The sequence below is a fragment of the Rosa chinensis genome, chromosome 3, assembly GCF_002994745.2.
Source record: "Rosa chinensis cultivar Old Blush chromosome 3, RchiOBHm-V2, whole genome shotgun sequence".
In the NCBI taxonomy this organism is placed as follows: Eukaryota; Viridiplantae; Streptophyta; class Magnoliopsida; order Rosales; family Rosaceae; genus Rosa; species Rosa chinensis.
In genome coordinates, this window is record NC_037090.1 from 31670312 (window position 1) to 31683329 (window position 13018).

The 13018-nt window shown below is 37.6% G+C and overlaps 1 protein-coding gene across 7 annotated transcripts; it reads right to left on the bottom strand.

Annotated features, from left to right (window-relative positions):
* Positions 1 to 679: 679 nt before the first annotated feature.
* Positions 680 to 12469, bottom strand: LOC112192495. Of its 7 annotated transcripts, XR_005808290.1 has the most exons (21): positions 11955 to 12468; positions 11272 to 11621; positions 11080 to 11176; positions 10887 to 10964; positions 10694 to 10753; positions 10417 to 10521; positions 10181 to 10291; positions 9795 to 9836; positions 9546 to 9659; positions 9284 to 9471; positions 7030 to 7319; positions 6821 to 6942; positions 6667 to 6709; positions 6475 to 6566; positions 6256 to 6304; positions 4286 to 4356; positions 4056 to 4175; positions 3733 to 3833; positions 2400 to 2472; positions 2081 to 2126; positions 680 to 962 (listed from the first exon to the last, which is right to left on the bottom strand). XR_005808290.1 is itself a non-coding variant. In XM_024332248.2 (20 exons), exons 1-20 carry the CDS (start codon positions 12189 to 12191, stop codon positions 918 to 920), a joined length of 2355 nt encoding a protein of 784 aa, XP_024188016.1. In that variant the 5' UTR covers positions 12192 to 12469; the 3' UTR covers positions 680 to 917. The 7 variants fall into 7 exon arrangements, 6 of the variants coding, with proteins under 6 accessions (XP_024188016.1, XP_024188019.1, XP_024188018.1 ...); XM_024332248.2 differs by lacking the exon at positions 2400 to 2472 and having other exon boundaries at positions 6821 to 6936; positions 11955 to 12469; XM_024332251.2 differs by lacking the exon at positions 2400 to 2472 and having other exon boundaries at positions 9284 to 9393.
* Between the last annotated feature and the right edge of the window lie 549 nt (positions 12470 to 13018).

Consider the following 13018-nt stretch of genomic DNA (forward strand, 5'->3'; position numbering starts at 1 on the left):
TTGCTATTTGGTCAAATTCTCTCCCCATTCCCATGTGATCAATGTTCAAGCTTGATTAGATCCGGCCCGAAAGCACTCTCACGTACATGTTGAAGATTGCCTCTTGGAGAGGGCATTCTGCTACAAACTTACGCATATCAGTTCCACATCAAAAACAAAGATGAGGCTCTACTTCAGCTCGCCTATAAAAGGTCTCTCTCTCTCTCTCTCATTCATGTTACGCATTTACTCTTTGGTTACTGACATTTTGTCAACATTAATACATAAATTACGCATTTACTCTTTGGTTACTGACATTTTGTCAACATTAATACATAAATTGACCTAGGCATTGGAGAAGTGAAGGCCGTTCACACAATCTCCCTCATTACATTTGACAGGTGGCAGCTCCACCCTCCACTTGCCTTAATCGTGACCATTTCGCCCGATTCTTAGATGGGCGTGATAGTTGTTCCCCAAAATTTCAAAAGAAAATGACCTGAAAATTCTTAAGCTTCTAGAGTTCTAGTTGTGTCTAGAGTTGATGGAATGGAATGTTCCAATTCATGAACAATCAACCAGAACTCCAGAAGTACACCAACTGAAACGGATTGTCTACCGAGGTGAGGGCATTTGGAATTTCTTTACTTCAAACTGGGAGTCTTTGCATTTTCCCTGTTTCATGGTGGTTATTGAAGTATTTTGTTGAAAAAATAATTTAGCGTTCCTCTCATATACCCACTAAAAGAACAAGACAAATCATCTCATACAAGAAATTACAACACAACGCATTCCTACTGTAACAAATACCGAACATAGCTCACAAGGCTCTCGGGAAATTCACAAGGCACGCGCCTACATGCCCCAATATAATGCACACCCCTTAACAATAACGCAAAAAATATACCAACAAGGGCAGGAGTAGGACAACTATTCCATTAAAAAAGAATTCCTTTCTTTTTCTTTTTCTTTCTCTCAACAGCCTGCAGGAACCAAAATATAGGTGAAATCTGATGCAAAGGAAGATGATGAAACAAAATTACGATCTCACGACTTAATTGAATTACAAACTTCTTTGAGGACATAATCCGACCAATAGGTTAAGGATAAAACAGCAAAATCAGTCACAACAATCAGAACATTATGACACAAACATTGCAAAAATTACTCTGTTCCCTTCATTTCCCAACTGAATACAAAATAAGTTGTAAACCTGCGATTATTTTCTCTTATTAAAGTGAAAAAACCAAACATGTCACCAAAACCACAAGATCACAAACCACTGTAGGGTGTTAATTAGAGATATAATCTATACTCTGTTTAGTAATACACTCAAAACCTTATATTTTTATCAAAACCAACATATTTTACAAAGCATCTAACATAAATTCTTCTCATGTTCTTTTACTTCATATGCTTGGTCTCATTTCTATTAATAGTTTACTCCATAACCCCAAAGACATAAGTGTCAATTTGCAGAGCATACAAAGATCTAAGAAGGTAGCATAAAAAAGCGAAGGTGCCATTCAAATACAGCTCACCTACTAGAAGAAAGTCCAAAGAAAGAAAATTACACACCACGAAGTCCCTAAATAACATCCATTACTTGTATGAAAAGAGAGTAGAGGTACACAAGACATGCTGTAGAAGACATCTACCACAAAAATGTTGTTACTTCTCAATGCTAAGCAATTTGTTCTTTATCCTTCATCTAACTTGCTTTTAATGCACCATTTTTGTTTTTTCCTTCTTCCAATCATCATTTCTTCTATATCAATCTATTTCATAATGTATGCCTCTGCTTATCTTTTACCCACTCTTACTTTCAACCAAGAGATATGCAACGGAATTTGACTCACAACTATGACAATGTTTCTTCATCCAACAAGGAGAATGTTGGGAAAAAGCTATGTCTAGTTCATATCCTCTCTGTATTACACTTCTCTAGCCTCAAACTGGATTTCTCAACTACACGTGTCAATACTGGCTATGTTTCATCCTAACATATGTCTAAATTAGAAGCCAAAAGAAAAAAAACTACAAAAACAAAGTTCCATGCCATTTAAACAAAGAGAGAAGGTTGGGGATTGCAAGAATTTACCCTTAGGATAAATGATCTCAATGTGAGCACAATCGTATCTCTAGAACTGCAAAAAGGAGAGGAACAAATAAGTACGGCATTTTATATCAGGAGGGTTAAAAGAACAATAACGCAACAAAACATTTGATCAACGTAATTACAAAAAACATCCAAATTACTACTAGTCCACTACCAACTCAGTTAAAAAACCCATGAAATCAATATTTTGTTAAACAACCACATCCAATCAAAGAAAAATAATATATTAGAACCATGGCATATACAGCTATGAATTGGGATGCATGACAAATATAACAAGTTTATAACTCTATTCAAGTACCAGATAAACAACTCTCTGCTTTCTGCAAGCTTTGATAATGCCTTAAAAGAAATCAGGAACATGGCAGTTTCTCCTGTATCCAGGTTTACCACTGAAAGCTGGTGAAAAAGTTTCCAAGTTTCTCTTCAGGGAAATAAACCAAGTGGATTTAAAGTTTTTTTTTTTTTTCCCCATAAACAAATATAAACAAAGTCCCATTGGTGGTAACTATTGTCCAATTGAGTAAAATAAATATTTTTCTAACTAAAGGTAGGTTTAGGGCTGTCACTTGGTCAGTTCGAATCAGTTATAGGTATTACCAACTTCAAAACCAATGCTTTCAGTTTCAAAACTGAGTTACCAATTACCAAGCAAAATTTTCAATTTTTAAGTACATCTCAGGATTTGGTTTTCGGTATTACCAACTTTTTTTTTTTTGGTTACAAGCGGGGCCTAAAAGACCCAGACAGAAAAGAACAACAACTAAGAATAAACACAAGCACTCCTTCTAGCTCTAGACACAGAGGCTATGTCATCAAGGTAGAACTGAGCGGCATGCAGGGGAGGGCTATCAAGAGCAATAAGACCAAGCTCATGATTAATACAGTCTTTGGCTAAGGCATCTGCGGTCATATTGCTTTCCCTGAAGATGTGGCAGATATGAGCCACATCTAATTCTTTATAATATAAATTAGAATGAACAAAACTAGGTTTTTCAATTTTATAGTCGTAAACTTTGTATTCATCTCCTAATTATAACTTTCTGTTGTATATGACATCAAGTTTTAGCCATTTTCAATAAAACTAGGTTATTTAACCATCTTTGACTAGGTTACTTAAAATACATGTACTACTAATGTAGTATACGTAGTAATGTTCATACTATTATGAATTTTTTTATGTTTATTTCTTAATATACATATATGTGTATTGAAAACTGTAGTATATAATCCAATATTTAGATATTCAGTATTTACCAAAACCAAACCAACTTTTTCGATAATTTTAGATTTCAGTTTTATCAGTCTCGGTTATCAAAAAGTCGGTTTACCAAACCTAAAACATCGGTTGGTATTCGGTCGGTTTGGTAATTACCAAACCAAGTGGCAGCCCTAGGTAGGTTGTAGAACATATGAAAATGAAATTACATGCAGGACTAAGGAGCTAGTGAAACTAGTATAATCCAAGACGTAAGTTGGACACATGACTAGAGACTAATCAAAGTCCATGATTGGTCTACCTAGTTCTGGGGTAGATCCAAGGAAATACAGTCTCATATTTACAGAAAAATAAACAGCGGAAGCTGCTTTCTCCCCCCCTCCCTCCCTCCTGCATGGAAACATTAGTTGCTTACCAGCTATAATCTGCCTGGTCATTGTCTGCTTTTAAGAGATGCTGACTACCACCAGAACCAGTTAGCACGAACTCTGTAGGGCTTCCATAAGGAATTCCAACCTAACAGACGAGAGAAAAAAGATCAGTGAAATAATGTAAGAACCACATGCAATAAAATCATGAAGATACTAATCCTCAATAAATCAGAAGCATATTATTTAGTTCTAAAATCAGCAAATGGTCCACTGTAGTATCCTCAACCCCCACAATTACTGCAACTTAGAGCTAAACAAGCCTCCATAATTCATGTAGAACATCAGAAAGATTAACAAGACATCATACACTAGTTGTCGGCGAAAACTTTTCATTGATTACAGCACCACTGGGTTCCGTACGCTTAATACTGTAACTGTCCTTCTTAATGGTCAATATAGCAGGTTCCCATATATCAAGATATCCTGTCTGTAAAAACAAAACACACATTAAAAAAAGAAATATAAACTTCCATCTAAAAACTAGCTAAACATATAAGAATACTCAGTTTACTTAGAGATTTTCTTGTATAAACATACCGGCTGATGGATTTTAAATGAAGAATGACCTTGATAATAATTCTTCTCTATCTGACCTTGCATTTCAGGATCTGTGAACAAGGGAAAAGAAAGAGTATAACAACCACAGGATTTTGCATTGAGTGATATTTATGAAGAAAGATAACCATTTAATACAAGAAAAAAGACAGGATTGTGGATACTGGATAATGTTTGGTGCTAGGTCGTGTTATTAGGGGTATGTTTGAAATCAGCCACATTCCCCACAGTGATTAATGGAATACCAAGGGTAAGTTTGGTGCCTCAAGAAGGTTGGAGGCAAGGTGATCAGTTGCCAATCTTTGTTTTCACACTTGCAGTAGAGGTGTTGAGCAGACTAATGGAAAGAGCCATGAGAAACCAGTTGGTAGAGTTGGAGACTGTAGAATCCACCTTTGGGGGTTCTACATGGGACACATAATGTTATATTACCTATTGGGACATCGCCATGGCCCCAAATTGGTTTTAGGTGCACACTCTAATTATAACATGGTATTAAAGCCAGGTTTATTATAGACATATTACAATAAGAGCATCCTCCCAAAACTATTTGGTCAAGGCCCATGGTGGAGGCCCCAAGTTGTGATATTATTCTAAAAGGCTTATACTTATCAATGTGGGGGTTTACATTCCAACAAAAGCCCCCCTTACGTGAGACCACAAATTTGCCAAACACATGCACCAAATATTGGACGATATGGAGCACTAATTCCCACTTCGGGAGTCGATCGAGCCCCCACATGATTGGAATGAATTGGCTGGCTGCTCTTCCACAGTGTTAGAATTAGCTGAGAAAATCTTAATTGAGTTACTATTCTTCTGCATCTGGCAGGTAGGAACCAAACTAGACTAGGAAACACAAAAGTTTTAAAAAGTCCTATAAGAATTAATTGGCTGTTTAAGTAATCAACCTCATCTCAAATAATAAATATCTTCATCAAACTCTTGCAACAGGTAGAAGCGCTGCAAACAGGGAGACAAATGGCAGAAGTTTCTCATTTGCAATCCGCAAATGATGAACTCTTCTATACTACATGGGATGAGGGAAAATGGGGCAGGATCTTTTCTTTTTCTTTTCGTTCAGTATCAGGCTTCAAAATCTAAAGCCTTGCAGGGAATTAATAAGGATATAGAGCAACTAGCTGAAGTTTTGTTGTGGAGTGGGATATTGATTAATATCTTCGTCAACATCTTCCAACAGGTAGAAGGGCTGCAAACGGGGAGACAAACGGCAGAAGTTTCTCATTTGCAATTTGCAGGTAGTACAATCTCTTCACTTCAGAAGATCAGAAAAAATGGGGCACAGCGATAAAATTCTGAAATTCTTTTGCACTCAATATGAAGCTTCAGATTCACTGAAGCCTTAGAGGCAATGGAAAAAGCTAAAACCAACTGACTAGCTGGATTTTTGTTGTCGGCTGGGATTTTCATCCTCGATATAGAGTTTAAAGGGTACTCCAAGAGCTCAATCCTTTATGAGGCTTCAGATTCACTGAAGCCTTGGAGGCAATGGAGAAGGCAAAGACCTGAATTTTTGTTGTCGGCTGGGATTGTCGGCCTCGATATAGAGTTTAAAGGGTACTCCAAGAGCTCAATCCTTTTGTGTTTCTCATTTTCAAAATGCTCATGTGTTGAGAAGTATTAAAACAGGAAGCTAAGTCCTCAGAGCCTCAGATAATCCATGCTTCACATTAATCACACACTGTTAACTATCTAATGTGTGTGTGTGTTGTAGGTGCGTCCGTGCGTGTGTGTAGATCCGTAAAAATTCCAAGCAAGTCCTTTAGGGTATGGATAAGAATGTTCAGCAGTTATGGGTATCAAACCAAATCTCTGACCCACGTGAGATGAAATACAAAACCCATAAATATGAGATCATATATGAAAGATGAAACAAAGGTCAAGCTGGTATATATATTTATATAACAATGTATCTTAGTCAAAATACTTACCACAGACAATCTTTCTGTCCTCATTTGCAAAAACCCTTACAAGCTCTCCCTACAAACGAAAAGAAGTTACCCAATGAACAACAATTATTAGTCACAATGGAGACACTTGGATTCAACATGTATTTAATTAAATCATTCGAACACTTAAATCATTCGAACACTTATAGCACGACGCAACATGTATAAGCCATCTCTTTGTAGCTATAGTTGAGACAATACCTTGCGATTCCTGTTATCGAGAGGCTGGACTTCAATAGCAAGATATGTATGAACATCGTCAGCAGTAATTAGATAGTTTGGTTGCTTTGCTCCTATCATCAGAAAGTCAGGAAAACTTAGAATTGACATGATATAAGGAAAAACAAAAGTAACCAACATCCAAAATCTAATGTAAGAGGAAAAGATCAGTACCCTCAATATAATTAACTGATCCATCTTCCATATGGCGTACCCACTAAAAAAACAAAAGACTTATTAGTATTGTCCCACATTAGTTTAGCCATAGTGTTTGTGGGTGAGGGAGTGGGTGATGTTGAGGACTCTTAAGGTATATTCAAAACCACACCTCAAAATTGCAACTGGTTGTCCCATTGATAGAGTACCCGCACGCTTGAAGTTCTCTCCCCGGAAAAGCTTCTCCTGAAATTTGGAGGTTCTCGATAGCTGGTAATGGATCATCCTCTGCAGCTGCATATTGCAACATGTTAGGTTTCAAAGCATCCAGTTCACTGCTAAGACGAATAAACTAAGTTCAAGGGTAGAATGGATCATGACCCTCAGAAAATGAAGAAGACGGTTCTTCCAGAACTGGTGGTAGAAAATTATGATACGAAGAGCCGGGGTCATCAGGTGTTGTTGTGTAAGGAGTGTTTCCTGGACTCCAATTGGTTGCCATTTCTCTCTCATTTTGGCTTCCCTCAGGATCTTGATCATCAAGCTCTGTGTTCCTGACAGGATCACGAAATGTGACCTGTTTATTGGTGGTTTCTTCACTATAACGAGTTATTGGTGCATCACCTCGAGTAACATCAAGCTGAGTAGGTGTATCTTGTGCTGCAGAATTCCTAGTAAACAATTGAAACACTTGAGCAAGAGACTGCATTCTAACTTCAAAGCAATTCACACATTATATGGCTTGAATTCTAGGTAATAACAAACAATCTGTATATAACGAGGAGAAAATTTCACTCATATTTCAACATTTTGTGAATAAGTGAAGACAAAGAATGAAATCTTAAAGCACCCAATATTTGAAATGTATAAGCTTTTGAGAAATAAGCTATTCAGAACTGATATGATGCAAAGTTTGTTGGCTTGATGCTGCTTGGCCCTGTAAAGACCATAAATTGGCTGTCAAACTTGACGGGATTCATGGCTTTTTTATGCATGACACTCTAAATTTCCAAAGGTCTATCAAGAAACAATAACTGATTTTTGATGCATGAGTACTCGATCAATTAGTGATCTTTGCTGATTCACCAGCTTATAATCTTGTGTTGGGCCTCAGGAATCTTGGACCTCCCTCTGCACTGGTATTGTCCCCAACTTAACTACCTAGGTCTAATACATTGTTAGGACCAACATAAATGGTCAGGGTAGGCTCCATGGACCCATCCAGGTGTGGAATATCATCCCAAAATGTTGGTGCAATTCAGTGATGGTACATAACCGACACTTCTTGTGTTCTTCAATGTCAAACAATTGTGTTTGGTCCACATTCCTTACAATGAGTTTCTAGAGTGATTAAGCTCACCATAGAGATCATACCAAAACTGACGCTTTGCTTATAACGTTACCAAATGGCTGGAGTGAGCTGAGAATATCCAGCAGGGTGCTTTGCCACTTAAGTGAAATTCTCATTGGATTTGGCAAAGGGAAAAAGGCTAAAGCTCTTTGGGATCGCAGTGTTTTGTAATTGGGTAATTTGGATGGAAAGGAATAAATGAATCTGAATATAATGGAATGGGGCTGGAGGACCTTTGGAAGAAATTTAGGTTCTTGATAGCGGCTTCAGTTTCGGTTGAATTTAAAGACTAAACGTTCTCCACTCTTTTTCTAGACTGGAAGGCTGTGGTGGTTGAGTTTTTACGTTTTTGACCTAGGGTTTATCTCTTTTCTCAGGCTAGTCTTGTTGTAGTCTTCTGTGTTAGTTTGATTTCCTGCACTAGCGGTGAACTTGTCCATGGCTTTCTTTCTTGTCTCTAATTTGATAAACATTTGTTTCAAAATGAAATAAAATATCAATGAGTGTTAATATAGCAACATGTAATGTTAGCCTAAAGGACCCAAAAAAAAAAAAAACTCAAGAACAAAGACAAACATTTGCCTGATTGAAGGAGGTCCTAGGACAAAGAGGAACTTTGATTGTAGGAGGTCCTGGGTTAAAGTCTCCAACCCCATTTCCACTTATATGTTGATTTCATAGTACAGGGTGGGGATCTACTAATATGTTTATTTGTCTGCATTTACCAACCTCTGCCTCTCCATAAGGGCAGACGACACATGAAGCCCATCCTATGTGGGATCTAGTAGTTGTCCAACAAGACAAAAAGAGTAGACTAGCTTTACTCTCTCCTCTCACCATTTAAAGGATAAGAATCCTCCTTCACATCCCCCCGCAGTCCTTATTAACCAAATTGCAAGTTGCTTCACAGTTTGGAAAGATTAATTCTATGAAAGACTTTCCAGAAGTTTGAGTAGAAGCAGAAATAACAACTTGGCACTAAATTTCCAAAGTAAATCATGGAGTTATAGCAGAGCCTTTCATAGTTAGCACTAGTAAGGACCTAACTGATAGACAAACTCTAAGACCACCTACAAACATTTGGGTATGATGGATGAATTAGGATTGAAAAACTGAGTCTTTTATTGGGTTTCAATAAGATATTAAGTGCATGTTGGACCATAACTCATCCATACAAGACCAATGAACGATAAAAATCCAATGAAATCAGAACCCACCAACAAATGCAGATGGTTGTAATGTGTATTCAGTTCACAGAAGCAGTCTCCATTTGACCAGGCTCACCTGCTAGCAAAAGGTGAATACCTCCCCAGGTCATTGGGTTCCACATTCCTATTGACAACACCATCCAAAGCACTCTGATCACGACCCAATAGATCCCAATCCCTGGTAGTCTGAACATCAGAAGCAGAAACGGGTGCTTTTCCCTGAGAATATGTTTGCTGAGGAACCAGTTCAAGTCCATTTTTGTTCTGATTGAATGCATATGAACATGAGAAGTTTTTTATGACATGCTAAGAGGAAGAACAAGAAGACATGAACATACTGAAGTTGTCAACACGGCACCAACAGAATGAGATGGTGACTGCATGGGAATGTTAGAGTTATTCAACTCTGAGTTCCAAGGTCGTAAATGATAATGTGACTCCTTCAGTTTTGTCTGTTACAAAGGAATACACATATCCAAATAATCAATTTTTGTGGAAAAAAGAATGTGATTCATAAAGACTTATCAGAGCATTCCAAGAGGAGGTCTAACTTTAATTATTTGGCCTATCAAATTTCCAATACATACCTCAGTAAGAAGGAGCTTTTCTTGCAAATGTTTAAAAAGAACCTGTAAAATAGCAGAAGATCAGAACACTAAACTTCATGCATGCAATATCGAAGTATTAAATCTGACTTGTTCTACTGAACTCAATTCCATTTGTTTCCTTTTTTTTTTTTTGGGGGGGGGGGGGGGGGGGGGTTGGGGAAGAGAGAGAGAGAACAAGGTACTTCTGCAATCTGCAATCTGCAATTATAAAGATTTCTTTACTGGGTAGCATGATAAGATTATGTTGCAGTACTTTTAACATTCAACAAATTAAAAGTGATTTATGAATCCCACTACATTTTCCTGTTATTCATCCTGAGACATGAATAGTCTTTAACATATTATATTAAAGTTCCCCGGCTGACCTTGACATTGCTGACAATTGATTGGGCATCAAGAACGGGTGGCTGCAAAGAGTACTCTGCAAGAAGTGGCAGCAAGGATGAAACAAATGTCGATCTCTCTTGCACTGCATCCTGACACAACAGAATCAAAACAAAAAAGTATTCAATTAAGCTCAACTACAAAACAAGACAACTAACAAGTTTGTAGGTTTTCATAACAAGAGTGCACCAGAAACAACGGAGCAAAAGCAAAGCACCTGTAACGCATATGTGAGGCGTATATTTTCCTCAATTATGTCTTGTCGGTAAGATAGAGCTTTCGATGCAGCATCAACAAGATCCTGTTGCTGTTGATCAAAGGCCTAGTAGCAACAAAACACAATAAGAAAGAAATTATATTTATATGATGCCCATGTACCCAGAAAAAAAAAAAAGAAAAAAAAACAACAAAAACAAAAGAAAAAAAAGTGGAGGGGAGAGAGAAAGGGTGCAATGTAAAATTGTAGTAAAGAACATAAGCAAAATTCTGCCTACCAGACGCATATAAGCAATGCGCTTCTCCAGAACATATTTTTCATTGCGTATTTGTGCTTCCTATTAAAGATTCATAGTACTAAGTATTAGTCACTTCAATCAACAAGGAGTTCAAATGGCATATAAGTCTGAAACAATTCAAAAATAAATTCCTCTGCCATGTCAATGTCGAAATGTCATATATGCCTTTTACCTTTACGGAATAATCAGACAGATTTTTCCGTAATTGCATAATCTCTTCTTCATGTTCATGAATCTTGACAATAAGATCCTAAAAAATGTAAATTTAGTCCATCAGAAAGTAGATGTAAATTTAGTCCATAAGAAAGTAGACCTTAAAATAGAAGATGAGAAAATTAACATCTAGTAAAAATATATGGCCATACCTGCTTCCAGAGGCTTCTAGGATTTAATTCAGTTATAGGCATCAACCCTTGTCCAGAAAAATTGAACCTTGGATCATATTCTCCTTGCATGTTAAACCTACGGCAAACACAAAAGCTCATCTAAATTTGTTCAGATAAGTATTCAGATATGTTAACACGAATGCTTCATTGTCCGCATTTGAAGTGAAATACCTTCCAGGAGAGAAGGATGTTGTGGATGGTGAAGATAAGTGAGACAAGCCAGCATTATCCGCAGGCTGCTGACTACCCGGAAGTTCCTTCATTGTTCCATTGATCTTGCTGCTCGAGGAGTGGGTTTCCACATTACTTTGTAGAGGAGCATCAGCCCTTGGCTTCAAACTCTCTTGGTGTAGAACTAGTGTACCAGATGGATCAAGTACAGAAGTATTGACCGCACTCCTAATCCTATCTTCTTGACTACCGACAGGGGGAACCGGTTGATGAGCTTCATAAGATCCTTGGACGCGCTCAGACCAAGGATCATCGGAACGCGGCCTTTGTGCCCCCGATTCCTCTATTTTCTGCCAATGTTAAAATTAAAAAAACACAAATGCATGAGGAGGGCATACTATTACTGGTCCAACTTGACGAAGAGGCATCAACACTACCAGACTAGAGTATAATCAATGAACCGGAAATCCGATAGAAGAACTACAGTTTGACTGGATAAAGACTGCAGTCTAGAGAAGCAATCCTTTAGTACTGAACTTAACAAGCTACATCATTATTCTGAATTCCGCCGTACACTACTTGAATCTATCATTCACCACTAATTTTCCAGAAATGAACACACTCAGAAAACACAAGAAATTCCAAGAAATAAGTGAAGAAGGGGGAAAATCTTGAGGACTCACATATCTATCGAGCTCAAGAATCTTGTTCTGAAGCTCAGTCCTCAATCGGATGTTCTCTTCCACCTGTTGCTTAATCGTGGCCTCCGCAGCTTCCACGGCCTTCATAACCTGAAACAAGCTGCTATCATTGTTGTTGTTGCTGTTGTTATTAGGGGAGCGAAGAGGATCACCGGCGCCGCCGGAAATCGCCAGCCCGGAGAATTTATCAGCGAATTTCCGATCGTAACCGTTCTCCATCGTCGCCCTCTCTGCGTTTGGGCTAGGGCTTCTTGCTCGCCTTCACTCCATTTGATTCGATTTCGTCGTCTACTGCAACTCTGCTCGTAACTACTACTGCATGCTGCTGCTGGTGACGGCTTCAGTTCCAATCTCTGAGAATTTCAATCGGAGAAGAACGGTAGTGGTGATAATGGAGCCAAATCCAACAGAGTGTTGAAGCGAGTTGAGAAATGAAAAGAAGAAGTATACTCCACAGTTTTCTCTGTAAAGTCTCTACCCGTATTTTTTAAATATCCTTCTTTTTCGGTTTAGAAATATTTGGTTTAAATTTTGTAATAAACAAAAAAAATTGGTTTAAATTTTAAGTTTTTGCACTGCAGGTTTTAAAAATAATACATTTCACGTACTCTACATTTTTTTTTTCCTAAATAAATGCTCCACAAATTTATTTTTTATTTTCTCTTAGAGGAAGCTTTTGAACAATCTCAACTTCACTTCCCTCTAGGTCATGAAATTCTATAAGAAGATAAATCAATAGTGTAACGCCCTTTGATTTCGAAAATTTGTTAAAATTCCTTGAGCACAATTTATAACACTAGCTTTCAAGTTAAACCACTTGAATCAAAATCTAAATTTTCAAAATTAAGGGGCGTTACAGAAAGTGATCCAGAGTTTTTAAATCGACGAAATTCGAAAACTTTGGAAGCAATGCTCTAATACCACTTTCACCATGGGTGCATCCCTAAAATTACTAAGGGCACCACCCTATTTTCCTTTTCACAACTAATATTACTACTCACCATAATAGCCACTCAGTTACCTAATTCCACGTTTGGTAACCAAAA